Source organism: Perca flavescens, chromosome 2 (genome assembly GCF_004354835.1).
Source record: "Perca flavescens isolate YP-PL-M2 chromosome 2, PFLA_1.0, whole genome shotgun sequence".
Classification (NCBI taxonomy): Eukaryota; Metazoa; Chordata; class Actinopteri; order Perciformes; family Percidae; genus Perca; species Perca flavescens.
Genome location: NC_041332.1, coordinates 8,331,397 through 8,359,186, shown reverse-complemented (window position 1 = coordinate 8,359,186; position 27,790 = coordinate 8,331,397). Strand labels below are relative to the sequence as shown.

Here is a 27,790-nt window from a genome sequence, read left to right as displayed (position 1 = left end):
ACTGCCTTATGTTGACTACACTGTTTACTGTTACATTATAGTAAAGCAGAAGTTTATTCACGTCCATTCAGATTATTCATTCAGATTATTCAGATGAAGCTTCAACACACTGTTTCCTCATGGACAACAGTTCTGTTGGGAATGAAGACTATAAGTCATTTATTCTCGATCTTTGGGAGCGGTATATGCTATATGTACACATGCACTCAGTTGCCAGTTGTTTATTATGTATATCTATTTAAAACTGATGCAATCTAATACAACAGTCCTGCAATAGAACCTTAATAAAGAATAAATACAAATATACGAAAAAATAAAAAAAATAACGATTAATCGATTATCAAAATAGTTGCTGAATATTTTTCTGTCGATTGGCTAATCTTTGCAGCTCTAATCTGAAAGTGTGTATCTTCTAGGGCTGCCACCTCTTAGTCGATTAGTCGACTAATCGGTCGTTTTGGTCTTAGTCGACTAAGATTTCTTTAGTCGATTAGTCATTTTTTATGCTTATTCATGCTTAATTACTTATTTCCAAGACACTTCTGAGCACATTTATGGTAAACACAAGATTTAAAGTGGTGCTTTTGCAGGATTAATTGTGGAGAAACTCAGTTTTACAGATGGTTAATTAACATACATTTATATTGTGCTTTTCTAGTCTTAACCACCTCTCAAAGCACACAGCTCTGTCAATTAAATCAACTAATCGATTAGTCGACATAATCCTATAAGTGTTAGTCGACTAAGAATTTCTTTAGTCGAGGACAGCCCTAATATCTTCTGAAAAATCATTGGTATGATAATGAAATTAGTACTATGGCTGGTCACTTCACTAATTCACTCTTACAGCACTGCACCTCTTACTCGCTTGCAAACTGAGGATTACGCAATAACGTTAACAGGAAGAGGACAGACATCACCCACTACTATCTAAAATCTCTTATTCTAATAATTTCTCTGTTTCCCTTCTCTGTTGGCTCCCAGTCCACCATGGTGGTGCTCCAGGCGCTGTCCGAGTACCTGATAAACAAACCTCCTGATGATGCCAGTCTGGATGTGGATGTCAGGATAACAGGGCGCAAAGAAATCCGCTACCATTTCAACCCTGTGAACGCCTACGCTGCTCGCTCCTCCAGGGTGAGAGACATGAGACCAAATGTAAAATCCAGGCGGGTTCATCAGTAGGAGACACTGGAAGTGTCTCATGATGTTTATCACTTCATGTTCAGAAACTCAGCTGAGTTTCATAACATCAAACACTGTGTTTGTGGGACATTTCGGGATTTCAGAGAACCACCGGTTGCAATAAAATAACCAGGGATTGTATTTTTTGATGTATTTTTTAAGATGTATTATTTAAGATGTATGCTACTAAAATGTCTTCTTCTCTGGTGCTTTTGTTGCGTAGTTGCCTGCTGATCTTGATTTGGAAGTGGAGGCTCGAGGGAATGGACAGGGAATACTGGAGGTATGATCAAGTTTTAAGTTTAGCGCCATTTTTCTTTTCATACAGAAATGCAGCAGGATATTGTTTGCACAGTACAAGGCTTTTACTTAACCATAATTTGCATGATTTGTTTCTCTTGTATGTCTCTCTCTTTTGTTTTGCATGTGGTGTCTTTGACTCTAGGTTGTGACCCATTACAACCAGCTGCCGGAGGTGGATGAGAAGATCTCCTGCAAGGACTTTGAGTTTAGCGTCGCTATCGAAGAATCCAGCGGTAACGCGAGTTCTCACACTGTCTCATATAGAGTATGAATGGTGTCTTTCTCTTCAGTGTTGTTTTCTGTCCTCTTACTGTAGACCAAGATAAGTCACTTTTAGTGCCACAAAGGGATGAAATACATTTCAGCAAAGATAAAAAAAATCTCCTGGATTGTTCCATTTCCTTAATATATCTGAAACAAACAACTTAAAACATGACATAATTACATTATAGCATAATATGACAAAGAAAACTTAAAACCGTCCTTGCTTTTTTTAACCAATAACACCTGCCATGACAGAAACATAAGATAGCAGAAAGCAACATCAAAGATGAACATTTGTATTAAGAACATCAAACATCTTAATGAAAAAATGCATAAATACATTTAATAACCTACATTTATAAAACACCTTTTAAAACAATGGTGAAATGTTTTTTAAAGAATAGTTATACAATATGTAATATGTAAAACATGGATGTTCACAACCTGAAAATGTAAAACCGATTTAAAAAAGAAAATAGTGCATGTTAAGATGTATTTTTTTGACATACAACAACACAAACCAACTTACCTTTAAGTAAAAATAAAATAGCATACGGTAGCACAGCCAAATAAATTATAGTGTTATATAAATTAAAGTCCACAGGACATGCAACCAAACTTCTGCACATTTTTCTGTCCCATAACAGAAAAGCCTCCAGCAGATGTGGAGAAATCCTACCAGCTCACCATCAAAGTGAGGTGAGTTACTGTTATTTTCTTTAACCTTTATATATATATATATATATATATATATATATATATATATATATATATATATATATATATATAAGGGGAATAAAAGACTAAAGTATCTCTTTGTCTCTTTCTATGCCACAGGGCTTTAGGACCCAGAGATGTCCGGATGGTGATTCTGGATATAAATCTGCCCACCGGCTTCACCCCAGAAAACTCCGACCTGGAGATGGTAATCAGCCTCTACTGCTAGATTAAGATGATCCAGGTTCAAGTTTAACTAGCTTTTGTTGAGGACATATCCACTTATTTTGAAGAGTTAAAACCACAAGAGAATGATTAATAGTTTTACTGCTTATCTTTTTGCTTTAATTTTGGAAGAACACCTGAAGTGATTGTCACTTGAAAGAATAATTTCCCACTTTCACAACAGAAGAGTAAAATACTTAAAGGAAAAATCCGCCGCAAAATTAAACTAGGGGTTAATAACACATGTGTACCGAGTCGACTGTTCTCTGGGATATGTTTTCATGCTAATCGAATGTGACCAGTTTTAGCCCAAACCGCAAATTAGCTTATAATGCTAGTCGTCGGGGCACGGGGAAAGTAAAAAGAAATCAATATTTCTATACCACTAACAAGGCTCAAAATAGCACCACACTTCCACGGTAGCATAATGAGGGTCCCTAAATGTAAACGAATGCCGTGTTTCAGCTATGTTACTGGTTACTGGTTACACAGCGTTCGTTGTTCGACTGGTCGTGACTGTTTTCCCAAGATGGCGCTTGCCTGTATACGTGAACAGTACTGTCTTTCTAAACTATCTTTTTAATAAACTGTCTGTACACTTACAAAGTTCTCAATGCTTCGGTTTACATGTAGGAACCCTCATTATGCTACTGTGGAAGTGTGGTGCTATTTTGAGCCTTGTTAGTGGTATAGGAATAGCGATTTCTTTTTACTTTACCCGTGCCCTGATGACTAGCGTTATAAGCTAATTAGCGTTTTTGGGCTAAAACTGGTCACATTCGATTAGCATGAAAACATATCCCAGAGAATGGTCGAACTCGGACATGTGTTATTTACCCCTAGGTTCATTTTGCCCCGGATTTGTCTGGGTCTTTGTCTTAAACACACAAAAGACCGACCTGAGTTGATAACATGGATTATACAAGTAACTTTCCATATAAAACTTTACATATTATTCTATAGCCCTGCTGATAAGGAGACTGTCATCGGGTGAGCAAGTAAAAAAATTGGCATTTCACCATCAGTAGTTGTTGTATTGAAACGTTGTATGGTGTTAGTCACTATTAAGGCGATCTTCCACGTGAGAAGAATATAAAGTTTAAAAAACAGTATTAATAAAAGAGCCATGTTTTTAAGTGTCTTAAAATAGCACTGGGCACCAAGTTTTGTTTCCCAAAACAGCACAGAAAGTACATTTTGAAGGCTACATGTATCACTTGATGTTTTCTATATCGGGATAATAACAAAGAAAATGACACTGGCTACCTGTTTAGGCCAGGCTTGCTAACTGATTCTGTAATTTTTGTGTTTGTCCAGTTGTCGAACTCAGTGGACCGTTACATCAATAACTTTCAGATTGTTGATAACCTGAGTGACAGAGGCTCTCTGATCATCCACCTGTTCAAGGTAAAACATTGTTTACTTGTTAGCTACCAGAAGGAAGTCAAAACGGTCTCTTGAAGTCAGTTTGTGCATCTGGTAATGTCTCCATTTTTTGTGCCTGAATTATCTCCATAACTTTGCATAATAAAACTTGGAGCAACTAAATGTAAGGAGTTTCCATATTTTACACAGCACTGTTACACAGAATACTCACATCTTAGAGAATGACCTCATGTTTTGGAGCTCAAGCTTGCAAAAATAGTATCCTCACTGGCTGTTTCTTTTCTCTGTTGCACTTAGTTATCCCCCTTTGTCCTCTCAGGTGTCTCACAAAGAGCCAGAGATCCTGATCTTCAGGCTTCAGCAGAGCTTCAAAGTCGGCCTCCTTCAGCCATCCTCGGTTACTGTCTACGAGTATTACAACCCTGGTGGGAGAACACATTCTGACCATCATAGCTCATATCACATACAAGAAATAGTTCACTACCAAAACATCTTAATCATCAGTAAAAGACCCAAACTGAGACAAAATAATAGGCAGATTTGGTCCTGGTTTGATCATGTAGAATATGTCCAGTTTATTTATTGTGATAGTAATATTGAAAAATAATATTTAATCTTTCAGTATGATGGTGACAGGTGTTGTACGTTCTCTCTCTCTCTCTCTCTCTCTCTCTCTCTCTCTCTCTCTCTCTCTCTCTCTCTCTCTCTCTCTCTCTCTCTCTCTCTCTCTCTCTCTCAGATCACCGCTGCAGTCGCACCTACACTCCCAGAGAGGACAAAGAGGCGCTCACTCAGATCTGCAGGGACAACGTCTGCCGCTGCACGCAGGGTAACGTGTGCACATGTCTGCAACAGTGCATTAGTGGACACGTTTGTATTTATGGTGTCTGTTGTTTTCAATTTCTGGATAAAAATAAATAAATTCTCATACTGTCCAGGTGACTGCTGCATTTCCAAAACCGACAGTGAAAACTTCCTCAATAAAGACAGAGAGGTGTTTGCCTGCAATACTTTACACCACGGTATGATACACTATCACACACTCACACACAACTTGATTAATCACAGAAGCAAATATGAGAGGATAACATGGATGGTTATTTGCAATTATTGGTACAATATGCAGAGAAAAGGGTCATTAATTACTTTCAATATTTTGCAAGAAGTATTAACAGCAACCATACCTATTAGTGGTAATTAATGTATTTCCTTATAATGAGATGTTCTTGTGCTTTAGTTTTCAAAGTGAAGGTGCTGAATGTCAGCCAGAGTTACTACGACAAATATGAGATGGAGATCACACGAGTTATCAAGCTGGGTGAGTCGATGCAATAGCCGGCTGTCTTTTATGGTTATCAGCTCTTTTTTATTTTCAAATAAAGGATAGTTAACCACTAACTACTAAGTAAGAGACATCCTCACAATGGCCTCACAATGTAGATTATCCAAACAAATAGCATGATTACTTATCAGATGGACCCATATTCACACTCGGTGGATTTAAAGGTCTGTTCTCTAGTCCTGAAGCTATGTATCATCTGAATCTCCTCCTACCGTCCAGGTGTGGAGGCAGGAGTCGAGGTGGGTCAGAAGAGGTTCTTCATGTCTCACGGAGGCTGCAGGGATGGAATCAACCTGAAGCAGGGCTCCGAGTACCTCATCATCGGCCCCAAAGAGGACTTGTGGAACATTGATAGTGACACCAACAGGTAAGAAGAGCAAGGAAAAAATAAGTATACTCGTTACAAAAAATGGTAGGCAATTGTGGGAGGAGAAGTTGGCTGCAGTGCAAGTGACAGTTGGAGGTTCTGACTATAAACATGGATGAGTTTATGTAGTCAAATTTGGAAAATGTATGTTTTCTAGCCGCCATGCATATGAAGCTACCCGAGTAGAACAAGTTGGATGCATGCAGTAAACTGTCAGCTGTTGCCAGTTGATTAAAAGTCATGCCTTCCTGAAAATTTAAAGTGCCCATATTATGAAAAAATCACTTTTTCTGGGATTTGGGGTGTTATTTTGTGTCTCTGGTGCTTCCACACACATACAAACTTCAAAATCCATCCATGCTGTTTTGAGTGAGATACGGGTTTCTGAATGTCTTCTGCCTTCAGTCTCCGGGTGAGCTGTTCAAAATCTGCACGGCTTTCTACGTCAGTAGCTGAGACGAGGTGGCTAACCGTAGCATGCTAGCTTGTTCTCAATGGCAAAACACTGCTACAACACACACTAGTTCACCATAATCTACAAAAGAACTACTTACATGTCCCTGTTCTGCAGGTATTCCACGCAAAGTTGGAAGTGCGCCCTCATTTAGAAGAAGTCTCCCAGCTAATTCTGCCTTGTACTAACTGAAGTTGGAGAAACAAACAACTATCTGATGTGATCCTTACCTAGCTACTGCGCATATGCGCCTCCCCACAAAGATGGGATAGAAGTGTGATGCCTCACTCTGTAGCTAAAACAGAGAGCTTAACACACAGGGTGAAAAGAGGATCTGCAGCAATGTACAGTACAACCAAAATATGGTGTTTTTTGAAAATGTAACCATGTAAACCTATTCTGGTACAAACTCATAATAAAGCGCATAATATGAGCACCGGTACTGTTTGCTTGCTGCATCGCAAACTGACGTTTGAGAAAACCTTAGTGTCCCCCTAAGTACAAACTCTGACTTACAGTAAAAAGGTTCCTTTATTTTTATTTTCCTAGTTATCAATCAAGTTTCAAGTTATGTATTACCAATGTACAAGTTGGCAATGAAAATGTTTGATCTCTGACATCCTCCAATACTGCTCATTAAATATGTATAAAAAGAAAACAATGCAAAAAAAAAAAAAAATGAAAATCTCAGGCATAAAATATTGCAGAAGTTGAAAAATAGGGATGAAATAAAACAACTAATAATGAAATGAAATAAAGTAATATAAATGTTAGGCTGGTGTAGAGTACTTGCAAATGAATTCACTGAATGTAAACAGTATAAGTATACACATGTATAAACAGTTTGTAAAATGGTAAGTAAAGAGTATGTAAAGGTAAAGTGACGGTATCACTTATTACTAAGTACTACTAGGGACTGAAGGACAGAGAAACTACACCGGTGATATTCTTTAAATAATGAAACTGCAGTAAAAGATGTATCCTAGCCATTTTGAGGCAAGGTGCACAAGCCAAAATACACCCTTACAGTCTAGACTCCTCTCTTTCCTCCCTGTCTGCCAGATCCATCTACATGCTGGGAAAGGACACCTGGGTGGAACGCTGGCCTACGTCTGCAGAGTGCTCCAGCATGCAAGCTAAATGCAAGAGCCTCGATGATACTGCAGATGAACTGTCTGTCAATGCCTGCAGGGTGTAGAGGCATCTGAGACGCAACTGCACACCTTTATCCTGTGATGTTTTGTGGCAAAGATGTCAAATAACTGTTCACACAAACATTTAATGATCATTTTAGGGTTAATGCCAGAGTAATAATGACATTAATTAAAGTTATTTGTGTTTTCACTGTAGAAAAAAGAACTGAAGTGGAGTTTTTTTATAGCAACATACCCAACAGGTTTATCTTTACTGTAATGATATAAGAATGAGAAAGAAATAAACATCAGTAATAAAAGAAAACTAAACTGTCTTCTCAAGGGTATCATAGCTTTTATAGAATGGTTAAGAAAAAACAGTCGCAATGCCTAAAATGTATTGTTGATAAAAGGATGGGATTAATACAACAAACTGTCGCAAAAGACACCATCTTCATTATCCTGCATACAAGTTTATTTCATTTATAGGGCACTTAAAAGCAAACAAGTTTTGCACCAAAGTGCCTCACAAAGACATAATCACTTCGAATGAAATGGTTGACCAAGGTTTCATACTTAGGTTAACAGGTCAGTTAAGTTCAGGTTGCAGAGAGATCAATCCAGACGCGTAACTATCGGTAAGCAGGGTAAGCGGTGCTTATGGGCCCGGACCAATCAGGGGCCCGCATCACTGGAAGATATTGATTGACAGCCAGGGCCCCCTATCGCATTTTCATTACTTGCGACAATCCCAGCAGTCCCACGTGCAGCCACTGACCAAGCGGGAGTGAGAACGGGTCAAATTGATTTCCTTGTTTCTGTTATGAAGATGAGAAGTGTGTGACTTGAACATCTCACATTTAAAAACAAAATGTACAGCGAAAGACCGTGTTAAACTTTTCAGACCGTCTTGCCAACCTGTATACATTTTAACATCAATGTACGCTGTAATGGTTTTTTCATTATATAGTCACTGAAGCGGCTGCTGTTTGAATACTGTCTGCTCTCTGCTGCAGGCGGGGCTGCTGCTCCATTTCCCCCATGACCTATGCGCGCACACACACACACACACACAATCACAAGTGTGCAATGATAAGTTAAAGCGCAATAAGTACTTTATCACACCGTATGAATGTGTGTGTGTGTGTGTGTGTGTGTGTGTGTGGCCAGGATAGGAAATTAACTAACAATGTAAGGATCAACAAGCCACTGACAGTAACATATATGTTCAAATTTGATTAATTCAATAAATTATTAATTTCTGTCTTAAATCCACCAGCCATTTTCATATTATACCAACATTTGCAGCATCCTGAGCCTTTTTGGTAAGGTTCCTAGGAAATCTCAGCCCAGAGTAATTAATTAATAGTAATAATTATTATTTTCCTTTTTATTTTTAAAGAACTATACAAAAAAAATGCAACCTGTTTTACAACTTTCACTGTCTTCTGCAACTTCATTGCAACAAACCTACAAAAGACATTGCAATTTTTATCGCATTTTTTTGCAAAAGCTCCCGTGAAATCAGGCATTTTAGGCCATAACAATCTCCAAAAAAGGCCGCAAAATCCTGGAAGGACTGCCCTTGTGTGGTTTTTTAATGTGTTATGGTGCACATTCACCAGTGTTTTTTTGTTGTTGTGGTGCGTGTCATCTCATTTCCTATAATCTGTGTCTCTATGATCCTGTCCTATTCATGGTGGCCTACTCGTGGACATTGCGCCGTCATCACGTGCTGTAGTAGGGGGGCCCGCCTTGTTAATCCTGCATAGGGGCCCGGTGTTGGCTCGTTACGCCACTGGTTCAATCGCTGTTACACACATGACAATCAATTGTAGAGGGTTGTATCTGCTGGGGGTTAAAACATCCAAACAACAGGGTGTCATTGAATGTACTTCTAAATAATTAGACTCCCAAAAACATGTCTGTTTAATTTTGTAAGTTTGAAATCTGTGGTTCTCGTAATGCTGTTTTTTCACAAAGAAATATATACAATCAATGGTTACCTGCTCACATAAACAAACTACTCAATATAAATACCATGCTGGAGATTTCTTCTGTGTTCAGCAGGTTTTTTGTTGATTGTGCTGTACAATGCAGATGAATCCTCCCCGTCTGACTTCTGACTTCTGGTTTTCAAAGAAAAAAAATGGAATCAGGGATTTTAATAGATAAGATATTAAATGGTACTAACAGTGATTTATAAAACAGGTCAAAGCACATCAGGCAAATGCAACAGCGATTCGATGTGTCCAAGCTAATAGTCATTCTAATCTTAAAGTCAGGATAATGTTCCTGTGAGAAGAGCTGCTCACCTCTTAAATGTGACCGCAGCGTACACAACACTCTCTTCCTCCTTCTGTCTGTGGAGCCGAGCTGGTCTGATGTAGAGAGAATCTGGCTGGTTCTTGGTGAACTGGACACTGGCATAGTGAAGGTCCTCCTGCCCATTGTCCGGCTGTCTCTGAGTAGTTAGATACTGCAGAGACAAGATCACTGTTACTTACAGTAAAGGGACTCCCCCAGAGGTGGCCTATCCACAGCCAGACGTTCAAGGAAGTATCATTACAGGTGGGGTATAGAATGCTGCAGCCCAATGTAATTGGCCCGATAAAATTTGGGAAAAGGAGCAAGATGAAGTGCTTTCACATGTGATCCAGCAGGTTCAACTCTTCTTCCTCACCTGTTCCCTGGGTTTTGGTCTCTCTTTAGGCTCAGGTGATTGCTTGGAAGCCCTCTTCTTTCTGGTTAGAAAGAAATTAATGAATAATTTAACTCTGACAAACTGACTGCTTTAAGGATTTAAAATGTAATGAAGGGAAACATTTTAAGCAAACCTCCAGGTTAAACAAACATATTTGGAAAAGAAAATTTAGGCCAACTTTAAAATCATCACCCAAAATCACAGATTACAGACTGACTTCCTGTTACAACTTTTGACCTATTGTATCCATAGTTTTGTGTTAACTGTCATGGTTTCAGCAGGAGGACCCAAATGCAAGATTCTTCCAGGCAGAAGTTCAGACAAACATGCTTTATTCTGACTCTACATCTTACAAACTTACAACTACAAACAGAGAGACTAACCGACAAAGGACAGAGGACCACCAGGAGTAGAAATACACAGACCAATTAACAGGAAGACAGGGGACTGGACAAGACCATAATTGGGAATAGGTGAGAGCAGAAACAGAGGGAAACTAACAAGACAGGAAGTGCAGACCATATAAGGGGATGGGCAGAGACAGGCTGGGGGAACGCATATTAATGTTAAAAAACCTCATAAAGTGACATTTTCATGCCATGGGACCTTTAACATAATAATGGATACCATTGACATTTAAAGTAAACTATTGCCTTATTTCTTTCCACATTGGACTAAATTGTAACAATGCCCCCCTGTTTCTGGATAACTGTAGTACAGTGTTGCCAAAAATGACAGAATGTATGGCCAAACCTTTTCAAAAATAAGATCCAAGTTTATTGTTTGAGTCACGTTTGTTTCAATGACTCTATGAAGGTGCTTACCTAGCCAACATAAAACCAGAGAGCAGTATGACAGCCAGGACAAAAGCAATGGTTGTTCCAACGGCTAATGATTTCCATATTCCTAGAAGAGGTGATAAAATGACAACACTGACAATTAATTAGGCTGTTGCAAGATGTACAGCACCATTGGCCTCAGAGTAGTCTCGCTTTGCCAGACCCTCCTCCAAAACGCGCTGGAGGAGAGTCTGGCTACTCCACATAGCATTCGGGGATGGGAGGAAAACCTGCTCTGGTTTATTGGCATATCTTTAAACCAATCACAATCGTCTTGGGCGGTGCTAAGCACCAGAGAAAAGCCGTGGTGCCACTGCAAAATAGGCTTGGAAGGAACTTGTTTTGGTGGAAGATGTGTACGTTTAAAAGTTGTTTTAACAGAAAACTCAGATTGGACAGATAGTCTAGCTAGCGGTCTGGATTTACCCTGCAGATATCAGAGAAAAGGTTAACTGTAGTCCTCATAAATCGACCAGAGTTTAAAATGTCAACACAAAGGAAGCCCAAGGCAACGGATATCCGGCCCAAATCAGTGAAATCCGGCAGATTCTCCGGGAGCAACGGAGCAATCCCGGAAGTGGAATGTCAAGGATATAGACTAGCCTCAGAGTGACAATGTAAAAAAAATACTTGTTCATACAATTTAATATATTTTTTATTTTGGGACAGTAAAAGAATAATGGCTATATCCTCTATTCGATCCATGTACTTCTGAATTGAGATCTTCACTGGTCTCTGCCTATCCAAACCGGATGTTTGTGAATTATTTTTAAAAAGTCTGATTCAAAACAGAAACAACATGCATTTGACCATCCCAGTTGTAATCTTAAACAGCAAGAAAACAAAAGTTTCCTAATTTTACTGAGACATATGCTGCGTTCATGCCAACTGGGAATAACAGGGATAACGTGATTACGTTGTTTTTCCGACTGCCAGCGTTCACATGGTCGGGATGCGTCTTCTTCTTCTTCTGTTATATTGCCGTTTGGCATAACAACTTTTTGCATGACTGCCACCAACGGTTGGCCGTAGCCTAGAGCATCAGGTGTGTGAAAACATGGAGGCCACAATAACAAAAGATTTTCTGCTGTTTTCTTATACGAGCATCCAAACAGCACATGACCAGGTGTTTGTTTGTGTTATCTGCAGGACAACGAACGTGAAATGACACGGATAATGTGTTTGTTTTTTTTTATACATAGGCCTATTTATGAATAATTTCAAACATGTTATGTCTGTGCATCAATCAATCAATCAATCAATCAATCAAAATGTATTTGTATAGCGCTTTAAAACAACCAGCAGGTATCCAAAGTGCTTCACATCGGAACTAAGAATAGACAACATATCTTGCAATAAGAAGAATGAAACGTAGAAAACAGTAAAATCATAAAAGGTTACACAGAAACAGGAAGAGGAAATTATCACACCACTACTGCGTATTAAAAGCCATTCTAAACAGGTAGGTTTTGAGTTTAGACCTAAAAAGAGCTACATCTGTAATTGTGCGAATATCAGGGGGTAACTTGTTCCAGAGTGTCGGGGCAGCAACCGCAAAAGCCTGATCACCCCATCGTTTGTACCTTGACCTTGGCACTTCTAAAACCAGTTGGTTAGAAGACCGCAAAGACCGGCTGTGCTCACGCAGGGTTAAAATCTCGGATAGGTATTCCGGGGCTAGGCCATTAAGGGCCTTAAAAACATCTAATCTAACATCAAATCTAACATCAAATCTTAAAATCTATTCTAAAACGCACAGGGAGCCAATGTAGGGTGTAAAGAACGGGAGTGATGTGTGCACGTCTAGATGTATTTGTTAAAAAGCGAGCAGCAGCATTTTGCACAAGTTGAAGGCGTGAGATGGAGGTTTGATTCAAACCAACATAGAAAGCATTACAGTAATCCAACCTTGAACTAATAAAAGCATGGATCGCTTTTTCTAGATCATGCCTGTTAAGGAATGGCTTAACTTTAGCTAGTAGACGGAGCTGGAAAAAGCTCATTCTAACAACATTGCTGATTTGTTTGTCAAATTTCATGTTGCATTCAAAAGTAACCCCCAAATTTCTGACAGCTGGCTTAAAATATGAAGCCAGTGCTCCCAAACTCAAGGATGGACCGTTTGTCGTGCCTGAAGTACTGAAGATGATACACTCCGTTTTATCTTCGTTCAAGTTTAGAAAGTTTTGTGATAGCCACAACTTAATATCATTGATACAACTTAGCAGGGAGTCTAATGCGACACGGTCATTCCGTTTGATAGGCAAATAAATTTGCTAATCATCTGCATAACAGTGAAAAGATAAGTTGTGCTTTCCTATTATAGCCCCTTACGGCAATATATATAAAGAAAACAGGATTGGGCCAAGAATTGAACCCTGGGGTACCCCACAAGAGAGGAGTGGTTGACGAGGAACAGTCACCAATCATAACAGAAAAGCTCCTATTCGCCAAATAGGAGCTAAACCATTGAAGGGCCGAGCCTCGGATGCCTATGTACTGATCAAGGCGAGAGAGGAGGACTGCATGGTCTACCGTATCAAACGCCGCTGTGAGGTCCAATAGCACTAAAACAGTAGGATTTCCGGCATCTACAGACAGGGCAATGTCATTGTGCACTCTAAGCAGTGCAGACTCAGTGCTGTGACGTGATCTAAAACCAGATTGAAATTTTTCAAACACAGAGTTCAATTGCAAAAAGGCTTGTAACTGTATAAAAACAACTTTTTCCAAAACCTTTGACAGAAAAGGCAGATGGGAGACTGGTCTAAAATTGGACAACACTGTAGGGTCAAGATTAGGCTTCTTAAGTAGGGGCCTGACCACAGCATGTTTAAAGGCAGCCGGGACAGAACCTAAACTAAGACAAGAATTAAAAAAAGTGAGTAGACTCGGCCCAATGGTGTCATTAAAAACCTCCTTCACTATCCTGGCGGGAACAATGTCTAACGGACAGTGGGTAGGTTTCATGTGTTGCACGATCTCAGAAAGCAATGTCAGAGAAACTGGCTGAAATTCCTCAAACACAGCAGAATGCATAGGAGCAGCAGGTACAAACACATTAAAACTAACACTGGCGTATTGCCTGACAGATGCAACTTTGTCAATAAAATAAAAGAGAAACTTCTCACAGGTACTAGTTGAAACCTCTGTCGGATCAGAGGTGGATGGATTCACAACAGAGTTAATAGTATTAAATAACACTCTGGGTTCATGGCATGATTCTTAGCAGAGGCATTTGTCCACAATAAACAGTTTATTATCATTAAAATATGTTCAGTGAACCAAAGTTGCCTCCATCAAACGTCAGTTGTCAACAACACGTCACCAACTGGGAAACTCGGTTATCAAAATCCAGCCCGAGTTTCCCACCTCTGATTCCCACAGGACGTTACGTGAATAGTGACGTTTTCATTCGGAAAAACGTTTTTCCGATGTCCATGAACGCACGGATTAGACACAGAAGTATGTCATGATGTCACTTCCTTGCAATTCCAAAGCACTTGACAGTCAAATGACCACACCTTTCAGCCAATCTGTGAAACACAGCCATCAGGTGTGGAAACACATGATTGCTTAATTGTAGACACACCAATCAGGTTTAACCACTATAAAAATGCAGCAGGTAAGTTCACCTGCCTTCAACCAAAATTAAAGGAGTCAGAAGAAGAGGGAGGGTGAAAGGGAGAATCCACAGAGGATGAGAAGGAGGAAGAGGAAGGGGTACCCCTCATTGAGGCCATGGAGGACACCTGTGAACCAGTTGACTTGCAGCTGTGCAAGGATGGATTCGACATTCAACATGGTTCTTCCCACGGTGTCTTGCCAATGAGGATATTGCCTGTGATGTTGATGAAATTCTCTGGCCAGATTCAGCTAGGCGAAGAGATAATGTCTAGTATTTTCTGTACTTTTTCAGATTTTAACCTGTAGTGGATACAGTATTTTATGTGTCTGTTGTTTGCTGAGCTAACAGTGTTATGTACACTACTGTAGTAGCTGTATGAAAACTGGGACATGTTTTGTTGTGATTCTCCATGTTGACATGTTGACTGATTTGGGTATATGGAGAGAAATCAATTATATTTTCCTCAGTCCTCAGTCTTGTGTAGTGTTTGGTGAACTTATTGTATATTTGCACTTTCTCTGTGTACTTCATTTACAGTACTCTAATCACTGAGAAGTAGAATTGCTAAAAGTGTTTTAGGTTAGCAACAGCAGTGTGTAACTGGTTCACACAGAATTAAGCCATATGAAACGTGTGTATGTTTCATATGGTAAACAAAATATGGTTTTAATAAATAAGTGTATAGTTTTTGCAAAAGTGTTTCATTTTGCAAAGGGTCTGAGGTGTTCTGCTGATTGGTTGTGCTAATTGTGTGTAGTGTTTTGAAAAACCGGTTCCTGCTTTCAAAGTAGTGCTAAAGCAATCAGAAAAAAACTGTAACATGGGTCCAAAAGGGTTGAAAAAGTTCATGGCTGGTGTTTTTCTTAGGGGTGGCACGGTTCAAAAAACCCACAGTTCGGTTCGTATCATGGTTTTCGGGTCACCGTTCTTTACGGTTCTTGTTATTTTTTTCTTTTAATCTTTAAAATCCAGATATATACTTCAGCATATGATGTATAGCTAAAACTAGCATATTGAATGCATGTTGCACAATACATGAATGCAGTGTCAGTTCTATATATTGTTTTATTTCCGCTGTCATCATAGGTAACATGAAATCCAAAATGTTGCCACACACCAGACTATATATGACGCTGACGCATCCTCCAACTCCAGTCAGCCTTCCTTATCTCTCCTACTTGACATTTCTGCATGTGACGTGACCTGCAGCACTCCACACTCCACTTGAGGAACAATAGGCTCGCTTAAAATGTTTTCAGAAACACGTTTCGGTGAACTATTTTCGTAAAATACGAGATCGTATTCAGAACGAGACGCCGTTAGAGTCTGTTTTGAAATTCGGGGAGCAGCAAGACCCACGTCACACGTTCGTCCAATCAGCTGCCATGTGTTGCGTTCGTCAAGCTAATCCCCCTCGTCATTTCCGGTAAGTGTTTTAACATAGGTGTTGAAAGTGGGCACTACGGCAGTAAGAGGTTAGTGCACATTAACAGTATACTGACGAACCATGTGATGCCTAACGCTCCGAACCGAGACAAGCGAACCAAATGGTTCGGATGTTTTTTCATGAACTGTACCACCCCTAGTTTTTATCTATTATTATATTTTTACGAATCTTATTGGTGACTAGGTCTGAGCAGTTTCACATAACTGGTTTGATGGGGAGGGGATCTGTTCCCACTGCATTACATCAGATGGTGTGTTATGATCTCATCTATGATCTGTGTGTGTGTGTGTGTGTGTGTGTGTGTGTGTGTGTGTGTGTGTGTGTGTGTGTGTGTGTGAATTAAAAGACTTACCTGCTACAACAATCAGATGTAAGGTGGAGTTCTGACTTCCTCTTCTGTTCTGGGCTTCACAGTAATAATTCCCACTGTGTTCATCTCTGAAGTCAGTGATGGTGAAGATCTGTCCTGATGCTTTTGGTGAGTCTTCATTCTCCTTGTACCAGGTGTAGTTAGCTGCTGGGTTAGCATCACTGCTACAGGTCAGATTCACTGAACTGCCCTCCACTATCTCAGCAGAGGGACTCACTGATACAGAGGGAAGCTTTGGACCATCTGGAGGAGAACATGTAAAAGGAGCCAAATCATTAATGTTTGCAGACATGCTGTGTGTCTGGACAGGTTTAAACTTAAATGTACAAACATATTTGTGTCCCTCTATCGCCATTATGGAGTACATAAAATGCACTCTTTCAAATGTATGGTCACATGAGACAACTTTGTCCTTGGTTTCCTGTAAATAACAGGTGGCTCTACTTCCCCAACCGCACAAATCAACCCACTAATCCCTACTTTTAAATACAGTGTGAGCCTAAGAGAAGTGCAAATGTTTAATACTTACACTGAACATCTATAAATACAGACTTAGAGGCTAACTCTCCGTGTTGATTCTCAGACTTGCAGTGGTAGTTCCCTCTGTCCTCAGAGCTGATGGAGGGGAAATGATAGATGTCTTCTGGTCCTTGAAGCAGTGTTTGGTTCTCCTTGTACCAGGTGTATTTAGCTGCTGGGTTAGCATCACTGCTACAGGTCAGAGTCATTGAACTGCCCTCCACTATCTCAGCAGAGGGACTCACTAACACAGAGGCATGCTTTGGAGCATCTGGTAGAGATGATTTGACATAAGTTAACTTTACAATCAGCCACATGTTGCCAATAGTGAATTAAACCTCTCCATAAGCAACTACTGGAGCTGCTCAGTTAAATGCAGCAGCAGACTGTGATGTGAAGCAGACAGAGTTGAAGACCCAGAAAGACTATTTTTAAGTGTTTAAAACCTGAACATTAAGCTGAATGTTTTCTGCATAACTGTGTAAATGCTGATTCAGCAGCATTCATAGTATTTCTATCCGATTCTTCTGTACACCTTTTTCTGCTTTTATAATTGGTGTGTATTGTGTGACTTACACTTTTTGTGTGTTTTCATGTTCTTCCGGATTTTCTTTGACATACTATGACTTTTCCGACATACCATACTATGACTTTTTTATCACTTTTTTCGACATACTATACAATTATAATTTTAGTAAATTATTTTATATACTATACTTTGACGTTTTTATCCTTTTTTTGACATACTTTACCATGACTTTTTTTGACATAATACACTATGACCTATTTTATCGCTGCTTTAAACCTACCATTCATGACTTTTATGCTAAACTGACTTTATCACTTTTTTTGATATACTGTACTAAAACTTTTTTATCACTTTTTTCGACATTCTATACAGTGACTTTTTTTTCAAACTACTATTAGAAATTATCACATTTTTGACATATGCTATCATTTTTTTGACATAATATACTATGACTTCTTTCTTTTTAAGAAGCTTTTGGCATTTTAGGCCTTTATTTGATGGGACAGCTTAGACATTGAAGGGGAGAGAGAGGGGGAATGACACGCAGCAAAGGGCTGCAGGTTGGAATTGAACCAGTGGTCGCTGCGGCAAGGGCTGAGTCTCTTCTTTACATGGTGTTAATGCCCTACCAGGTGAGCTACTTTTTTATCGCTTTTTATCATCGCTATACTTGCTATATATCGACATTCTATACATTGACTTTTTTCAACATACTATACTATGACTTTTTCCGACTCACTTTACTTTGACTTTTTTTTCGACATACCATACTGTGACTTTTATGATTTTTTTCGACAAACTATACCATGACTTTTATCACTTTTCTTAACATACTATACTGTGACAATTTTGACATACTATACCATGACTTTATCACTTTTTTGACATATTATACTATGACTTTTTTCGACATGCTATATTAATATATATATTATTATATTATTATTTTGTTATCAATTTTTTCACCATACTATGTAAATATATATAAACTTTTTCGACATATTATAGTATTACTTTTTCATGACTTTTTTCGACATACTATGACTTCTTTATCACTTTTTTTGACATACTATACTATCACTTTTTTCAACATACTATACTATGACATTTTTTGACCATACAAAGCTATGGCTGTTTTAACACACTTTGCTTGGTGGTACGAGGGTGTAGTGGTTAGTACTGCTGCGAGCAGACACAGCAGATTTTGACCCTTGTTTTGATTCCCAGTCTGGAGTTTGCATGTTCTTAAGACTTTTTTCAACATGCTATACTATGCTTTTTATCACTTATGTCCACATACTATACTATGATTTATTTATCATTATTCTCGGCATTCTGTATCACAGGGTGGCATTTGCTCAGTCTGTTGGCAGTTCGATTGGGAACCGGAGGGATGCTGGTTCAAATCCCCATATGGACCAAAGTATGGTGGTAAACTGGTAGCTGGAGAGGTGCCAGTTCACCTCCTGGGCAAGGCACTGTACCCCCAACTCTGCCATACTATGACTTTTTCATTACTTTTTCAACATACTATAGTTTGTCGAAAAAAACATCAAAAAGTCTTTATCTCTTTTTTTGGACATACTATAATATTATGTTTTTATGAATTGTTTCAACATCAATTACTATGACCTTTTTCTATTTACTATACTATGACTTTATCACATTTTTCAACATACTATACTATGCCTTTTTATCACCTTTTCGACATTGAATACTATGACCTTCTTCTACATACTATGCTATGATTGTTTTTCAAAATAATAAATTTTTTCAACATACTATACTATGAGAGAACATCGTCTTAAAACGTACTCTTTAACTTGCTCTCACGGCCACAATTCTTACTTCTCATACACTAATTATATGTCAAAACGTACATACTTGTCTACTTCATCTTCTTACACATTTTAACCAGGAATTCAGTGTATTTTTAAAAAAAAAACTTAAAATATTCCAAAATATTGTTTGATACATTATTTGTATTCAACATTTCAATGAAATTCATACTAATTAAAACCATTCCCACTTTCCCAACTATTCTCACTACTTCACCTTCTTCTTACGCAATTATGCCAGGAATCCAGTTTAGCTTTAGCAATTTAGCTTTTCAGAATTCACAAGCATTTTTTTTCAGAATTCACAAGCATTTTCTGCAGGAAATGCATTTTCTAGTACAAACTGAATTTCACTCACATTTCACATTAATAAAGATGTATTCAGATGTCCTCTTTCCCAGCTCATTTTCAGCTGCACAGTAATATTCTCCAGAGTCAGAGGACTGGACTGAACTGAAGACAAGGTGTGGTTCTTTGTTGAGAAGTTTTTGTTCCTCCATGTACCAGGTATAAGTAGTTGCTGGGTTAGCATCACTGCTACAGGTCAAAGTCACTGAAGTGTTCTCCATGATTTCACCAGAGGGACTCACTGACACATAGGGAACCTTCAAAGCATCTGGAGTAGAAAACATCAATATGTTTATAAGTTGGAGAAGCAAATATTACACCCAAAGTGTTTGTTAGGTACACAGTGGAGTAAACTCACACACTGCCAAAGATCTGTAATTGTCATGTCCTTTCAAAGCACAGGAGATGCTGTCTCCGAGATATAACCGGTCTTTATATGAAGAACTTTCCTCCTTCATGATTCTCGCTCCATTCTTGAACCAGACGTAGGAAAGCCGATCAGCTGGACTGCAGCTGCTGTGACACGTCAGCTCTGCATAGGTATAAGAAGGGTAGACTATGTTTCTGTTCACCTTAACCTGGAGAGCTGTAGGTGAGAGGAGAAACCCACAATGTCATTAGCTAACAGACATCACACACATGCGATAATCTTTACAGCTGTGAAATACTTTGAGATATCTGTAACCTAAATGATTAACACCTCGAACAAAAGTGGGTAAGGAGGTTTATACAAACCCTACGAGAATCATAACAACTGTTTTTTACTTTTTTTCACTTTAACTTGAAACCCATATTTTTGTAACACAAAAATGTTGTTAATGCACTTTAAAAAAAAAAAGTTTAAACATTGTAAATACTGTGCAGTAGGGCTGCAACTAACAATTATTTTCATAGTCGATTAATCTGTTGATTATTTTCTCGATTAATCAATTAGTTGTTTGGTGTATAAAATGTCAGAAAATGGTGAAAAATGTTGTTCAGTGTTTCCCAAATGCCCAAGATGACGTCCTCAAATGTCTTGTTTTGTCCACAACTCAAAGATATTGAGTTTACTGTCACAGAGGAGAGAAGAAAACTTGAAATTATTCACATTCAACAAGCTGGAATCAAAGAATTTTAACTTTTGTCTGAAGAAAATTACTCAAACCAACTAATCGATTATCAAAATAGTTGGCGATTCATTTCAAAGTTGACAAGTAATCGAATAATCGATTAATCGTTGCAGCCCTAATGTACAGTATAGGTCAGTTACAAGCCATGCATGAGAACTTTTGGGTTGCAGAAAATCTCTTTAGCTGATGTTTATCATCCTCAACCATGACACGTAGTGGTTGAATATTAAAGAAAGTAATCTTCCTGATTAACTAGTTTTAAAAAAAACATACACACTAGCCAAAACCTTTTTCACAACCTTGTAATCCAAAAGTTATCTGTTGAATTGCTTTATCACTACTCTACAAAGCATTTGTAAATTATTTTTAATAAAGCCATTAGATCAGCCTGTATAGACCCATGGGTGACTTATTAGAAAGTGGCACAAAAAGTTTTTGTTAAACTGCTGCTGTAAATATACAGTGGCACTCATAATGCAAATCAAACCAGCTATTAGGCTAACTGAAATAAAACCATGGTGAAAAGTATGTGATGATGTGGGGCTATGTTAATTCCAAAGGCCAAGGGAACTTTATCAGGATGCATAGTATCCTGGATCCATGAAATAACTGGCCTTTAAAAATAAAAATCTGCCTGCCTCTATGGGAATTTAACATAGGGGTGTACTGACTTATGCCCCTTGTATTTTATTTATTTACGATATATTATTCATTCACAAACAAAATTGGTGTCCTTAAAGGTTGGATTTTCCTCATTTTGTAAATTAAGGCATTAAGATCAATTTCCAACAGATGATTTTTTTATACCTCTTTTTAGTCAACTTTAGCATGGGTTCATAAACTTATGAGTGCTAATGTATCAGTTTGTGTTGATCAGTACCTGTGACAGTCAGAGTTGTTCCAGGTAAACTACTCCTCCATTCAAATCTTGGTGTTCTGAACTTGAAGTGATACTCAGCTGAGTCTCTCTCTCTCAGGTCAGAGATTCTCAGAGTGGAAAATCCTCTCTCTGTTTCAACATGAACACGACCTGTATACTGGGAGTCTGTACTAAGGTCTTCAGGCTGGGAAGCACTCTGCCACTGATGACTACGTTCAGGACTGAACCAGAGTGTAGATTCAACTTGATCTAGGTAACTGTTGTACATGCAAGAAATGTTCACTGAAGATCCTTTGGAGACGCAGATGCTTCTGTCAGTGTACGTCACTCTGTTGCAGGATTGACCATGGACACCTGAAATATAAACACATCTTAAACATTTTATTGCATCTATTTAAGGCACATATTATTGGACATCATCATTTCCGCAACAAAGCTCGACTATCCAGACCTTGTAACTCTAATCAATCAGTCTAGGAACTAGACAAACATTTGCTCAGTCACTGCTGTTTTTATGTTATCATACCTGCCACTCTTTTTTTTCAGAGGGACATTTTTGTAGTTGAAATACAGTATATACTATGCAATTTACTCATCTAAAACTGAGAGTGAAGAGAAACTGGTTGCCAGATTGAACCACAAAAGAAGAAGTTAAGAACATAAAAACAGATCATTGAATTTCCCCAATGACTAAGTGTTGGTTTAAAAGGCTTAGTCACCAGATCCATCCAAGGCTTTTGTGATCCCACAAATTTAAACAGAAGAACTAAATGCACACACAAAAATGTAAACTTTGAAATGCAAAATGTCTAACATTCTCTTGAGCCATCATCGTTATGGTTTTCCCTCAAACTCTCAGCTCTCAGCTCCTACTGAAGCAGTCAATGTACAGTACAGGTTACAGGCTCCACCACATGGCAGTATGTCAGAGGAAGACTGTGGAGTAAACTTACACTCTGAAGGAGAGGGGAAGTCCTCATGTCCTTTTACAGCACAGGAATAGCTGTCTGCAGAACCAAAGTAGTCAGAATAATACAATGTTGTTTTCTGAACTTTCTGTCCGTTCTTGTACCAGATGTAGGAAGGATGATCAGGTAGACGACAACGGCTGTGACACTTCAGTTCTGCCCAGGAATTATACCGATATCTCCTCACCTGCACCTGCATGTCTGGATCTTTACAAACATTTTTTTGGTATTTTTTTAAACATTAGGGTCACATGACATTCTTCTACATTACATCAGCTACATGTCACATTCACTGTGCTGTGTTGTGTTGATCAGTACCTGTGACAGTCAGAGTTGTTCCAGGTAAACTACTCCTCCATTCAAATCTTGGTGTTCTGAACTTGAAGTGATACTCAGCTGAGTCTCTCTCTCTCAGGTCAGAGATTCTCAGAGTGGAGAATCCTCTCCATGTTTCAATGACCTGAACACGACCTGTATACTGGGAGTCTGTACTAAGGTCCTCAGGCTGGGACGCACTCTGCCACTGATGACTACATTCAGGGCTAAACCAGAATTTAGATGTAATAGATTCATCACTGCTGTACGTGCAATAAATGTCCACTGATGAGCCTTTGAAGGCACAGACGCTTTTTTCAGTGTACAGCACTCTGTGGCAGTGCTGACCGTAGACACCTGAAAGATAAAACAATTTTTAAACTGAGCCGTTACAACTTTTTAAATCTTTCACAGCAGTAACACAGAGAAGGTTGTATTGTCGCTGAGCTACTGACAGCAGAAGTGAGAAACGATGGTGTTAATATAGAAAGAGGAAGTGAGTTCATCCATATTTAAAACATTTCATTTGAGGTTAAATGTGCCATGGCGTTCTGTTAGTGGAAGAATGTTGAGTAAACTCACACACTGAAGGAGAGGGGAAATCTTCACGTCCTTTAAGAGCACAGGTATAGCTGTCTGTCAACTCAAATGAGATTGTAAAAGAAGATGTTTGTGCCTCAATTTCTTGTCCACTCTTGTACCAGATGTAGGAAGGATGATCAGGGAGACGACAAGCGCTGTGACACTTTAGCTCTGCCTTGGTATCACCCTGGTGGACAATTGGTTTCACCTGAACCTGTAGATCTGGATCTGTGAAAAAGGAACTGAAATATAATTTATATTTATACATTAATCCGAACACATTCACAGCATCTATGCATGGGTGTTCATGTTTTCCCCTTGGGAACAATGAATGTTGAAGTGAGAATCTAATCTAATATTTTTACAAACGATTCAGAGATATTAATCACTAAAAATGGTCTTGTGAACATTCAATCAACTGACCATTGAGCAACAGACCCAAACACAGTTTTTACAGTTTTTAGTCGTAATCCAGGATGGAAATCTGCAGAATTTTTCCAGATGAAGACGTTTTTCTGCTTGGAGTGAAGATGTGAGATTGGTTAACATTTTTTTACTTATTATTAAAGCTACATTGTGTAAGAATTCCTCCCATCTAGCAATGAGATCATATATCACAATCAACTTTCTCTCGCCACGCAGTATTGCAGCTACGGTAGCCTTCAAGCTGCAAAAAGCAAAGGTGTACAAAAGGCCGTCTATCAGCCGCCATTGTTGGAGTTCATGCGTTCTCTTAATACATCCATGAGTTCATGTCGGAAAGGGCGCGGACACACAGTTTGCACCACGAGCGGGCACACGCGCCCCCCGATGGAAAGGAGAGAGAACGAAAAGGAGACTGCAACGGTCCGGAGGACTAGTTGGGATTTGGTGTGTGCCTCCAAAGCTGCTCCAATGTTCACTCTTTTTTCTGATGACGCCGGTCTCTTGCGCTTTTCAACATCCGTTTTCTTTTCTGAGCGAAGAAGAAGACTCCTGTTCCTGAAATTTGGATTTTGAATACGTGTGGTCCTCCATGTTTCCTTCTTCAAACTTGCCGGGGCCGGGAAGCTACGATACCCATTAGCAGCAGCTGTGAGTCGAAAATGCTAAAAGGTGGAGCAGTATGTTCTGTATGTCCCTTACCGGCTAACGTATTTCAAGATGGCACATCATTATGGAGCGTCTACCTCAGTTCATGCAAGCGCACATGTAAAATTCCAAGCCAAAAGAAATACTTGGAATTGATGGTGGTGGTCAATATTCATGAAAAAGGACAAGTTTGTGAAGGGCATTATAGATTTTGATAATGAACAACTACAAACGTTACACACTGGGGCTTTAAGTTGTTTTAAATATGTGGAAAATGTTGTGTCTGCAGATTCCGTGGTCCTGAAGATGGTAAGCCATGCCTGCCATACCAAGACACGTGAAGGCTGACAGGAGCATCATACACAGCTGTCTAAACACCAGAACAAAACTATGGACCCTTTATAGTTGGGGGGGTGGGGGGTATAGTATATAGAGTATATAAATATGTACTGTATATATAGATGATAGATAGATGATAGATATAGATGATGGATAGAAGAAATAAGTTAACCAAATATCAAAATACCAGAACACCTACTGAAAAAAATATACTTAAGAGGAATGAAAAGAATGCGCATGTACAGTATACATGTATACAAGTGTAGAATATGAATGAAGTGAATGACAAAAACAAAAATGAACAAAAATAAATATTTAGATGAAAATGTTACCTGTGACAGACAAAGTGACTCCAGGTTCACCAGCAACACTTCCACCTGGTAGGTTTGTTGTGAACATGAACTTGTACTCCGCTGAGTCTCTCTCTCTCAGGTCTGAGATTCTCAGAGTGCAGCCGTTCTTACCGCAGTGATACTGCACACGGCCTGAATACTCTGAGTCCGTTCTCAGATCCACAGGCTCACGATCACTTACTTGAGTAAACCAAATTGTTTTTTCAACGGTAGTATCACGGCCATTTATTCTGGATGGGTATCTGTAGGTGCAGCTTATTTCCACTGTTGATCCCTTTAAGGTACATATCTCAATAAGATTGTAAGTCACTCTCCAGTTCTGACCCTGCATTACTGTAACACAGAGCACATCAGGAAGCACAATCAGATACATAAAATCAAACAAAGTGTTTCTTTATGTAAAGCTGCAAGATAACTGAACTAATTCCAAATATCCAAAATGACTTTGGCCCCCCACATCAGTAATGGAATATAACTAAGTACATTTACTTAAGTAAAGATTTGAGGTACTTTTAGTTTACTGTGACTCCTTTCTTTTCATACCGCCATTGGAAAATATTGTACTTTTATACTCCAATACAATTATGTGACAGCTTTATTTACTGGTTACTTTACATATTCAGATGTTAGTAAAAACATATAAAGAATCCATGAACTATGGTACCCCATTACTGATCAAACTACCCAACACAATATAGCTGAAAGGACATCAGTTGATTGAGAAGAAAATAAAATTGGCAACAACTTTGAAATGTTGATTGAGGATCAACAAAGTTGTGATGCTTTTCCTTTGGATGTTTATAAAATAATAATTTTGCATTTGATTGGAAAACAAATTATTTTACAAATTTAAGGTAAGGTGTTTGTACGAAATAAATGACCCAAGGACTTCAGTTGATCACAATAAAACAACTTGTGCTAGTAATAATAAAGAAAACGTAAAGGGGAACTTCTGTACTTTTCAACCTGGACCTAAGTGACTAGTAGAGACAATCATTTTTGAAATTGGTCCAGTATTAAGCGACATCCCTACAGCCACAAAATGGACTGCAATGTAATCCTATGGGGCAATTATGAACTGTCAATATATGGCCACTAAAAGTGCTGTTTTTGCCACTGAAAAGCTCAGATTGTTATTCTAAGTGATCGACTACATTATGGGAAGGACCCTACATAGAAATAATGTCTTTGTGTGATAGGATTACATTGCAGCCTGTGTTGTGGCTTCTGGCTGCAGGGCTCTTGCTCTATACTGGACCAACTTCAAAAAATGGTTGTCCCCATTAGTCACTTGGGAACATGGGAAAATAGGGTCCAGGTTAAAAAATACAAAACCTCTTCAAAGACTTGAAAAATGTGGTCTTCCTGGAATTTATTTAGAATACTTTTTTATCCCATTTAAGGCTGCACTGAATAAGTGAACTAAATGACCTACAGTTTAAATGTGGATATACATTACCTGGCACAGAGAGAAGGAAGACAACAAAACCCCTCGCTGCTGCTGTTGAACTCATAGCTGCTCCTCTCATCATTGTGTGGCTTCAGTGAGGGACAAAAGACAAATATACACAAGACATAGATTAGTCACATTAAAGCGTTCTACTTTTAATGTATAAGGAAGGTGTCTTGAACAGCAACGTTCCTCTCTGGGTATGAGAGTAAGCAGATGGTGGTAAAACCCACTAGACTTCCTTCCTCTTTACAGTATTAATACACACAGTGGACCAGGTGCCAGTAAATTACAAAGCCAATGACTTGTTTGTTGTTTTGCAGAAAAAGACACCAGTTTTGTGATCTGCTGCAACCAAACCGGTATCATCCACACCACCTCTTCAACACTAACAAGATTATTTCTCATGTCTTCCTTTTTTGTAAATGGAGGCACAAGCCAGTATCTTAAACAATGTTTTATCAATCCTCTCAATGGTGCACAATTTAACCAAGTTCATAAGGAGACAACGTAAAGTTTGTAACATCACTTTACACTTCAGTGCATGCTGAGACAGGGAAAATGCAGTCCTTTAACCTTTCAATGTGGACATGAGCTGAGAGCATTTCACCCGCTTTTTTTATTGAAACAAAATAAAACACTACAGAACAGAACAAGGAAAATGTAAACAAATGCAATATAGAACAAAATAAATGGGCCATAAAAAGTATAAAAAAGCAAAATGGTATAAGGAGCTGTGATGGTAATAGAAATAGAAATAACTAAAAACCAACAACTGAATTTTAATAATGAAACTGGTTAAAAAAGGATAGCAGAAAATAATGTGGTTAAAAAGACTGCATACACACAAAAGAGAAATGTCGGGCTCAGTTAAATATGGCTCTCGACTAAAATCTAGTGGCAGCAGTAAAAATAAACTACAACAAAATCATTTCATGCTTTTTTTAAGATTATCTTTTGGGAATTTGCGCCCCTAATAGATAGGACAGCTAGATATGAAATGGAGGACAGAGGGAAGACATGCAGGAAATCGTCACAGGTGAGCTACCCAGCACCATGGATATTTGTAGCAACTCTTATCACAATCCATCCAATAATGGTCAAGACATGTCACAAAAAACA

General features: G+C 38.7%; 2 protein-coding genes across 2 annotated transcripts in view; one reads left to right on the top strand and one right to left on the bottom strand.

The window, feature by feature from the left end:
* The window catches only part of LOC114546678 (complement C3), a 37,947-nt gene extending 30,316 nt beyond the window's left edge, over positions 1–7,631 (top strand). Inside the window, exons 30-41 of the mRNA XM_028565646.1 lie at positions 985–1,137; positions 1,409–1,468; positions 1,631–1,721; positions 2,400–2,451; positions 2,590–2,677; positions 4,012–4,101; positions 4,400–4,505; positions 4,820–4,909; positions 5,019–5,102; positions 5,318–5,398; positions 5,642–5,789; positions 7,306–7,631. Coding sequence (XP_028421447.1) covers positions 985–1,137; positions 1,409–1,468; positions 1,631–1,721; positions 2,400–2,451; positions 2,590–2,677; positions 4,012–4,101; positions 4,400–4,505; positions 4,820–4,909; positions 5,019–5,102; positions 5,318–5,398; positions 5,642–5,789; positions 7,306–7,441 — 1,179 coding nt within the window. The 3' untranslated portion in view covers positions 7,442–7,631. The remainder of the gene's footprint in view (positions 1–984; positions 1,138–1,408; positions 1,469–1,630; positions 1,722–2,399; positions 2,452–2,589; positions 2,678–4,011; positions 4,102–4,399; positions 4,506–4,819; positions 4,910–5,018; positions 5,103–5,317; positions 5,399–5,641; positions 5,790–7,305) is intronic.
* A 2,141-nt stretch (positions 7,632–9,772) lies between these two features.
* On the bottom strand, positions 9,773–25,549 carry LOC114546646 (B-cell receptor CD22). The gene is made up of 11 exons (XM_028565591.1): positions 25,543–25,549; positions 25,198–25,398; positions 23,456–23,683; positions 22,877–23,230; positions 22,544–22,765; positions 19,957–20,184; positions 19,609–19,866; positions 16,894–17,154; positions 16,347–16,607; positions 10,060–10,120; positions 9,773–9,855 (listed from the first exon to the last, which is right to left on the bottom strand). The coding sequence occupies exons 1-11, from the start codon at positions 25,547–25,549 to the stop codon at positions 9,849–9,851; spliced, it is 2,088 nt and encodes a 695-aa protein (XP_028421392.1). The 3' UTR covers positions 9,773–9,848.
* Between the last annotated feature and the right edge of the window lie 2,241 nt (positions 25,550–27,790).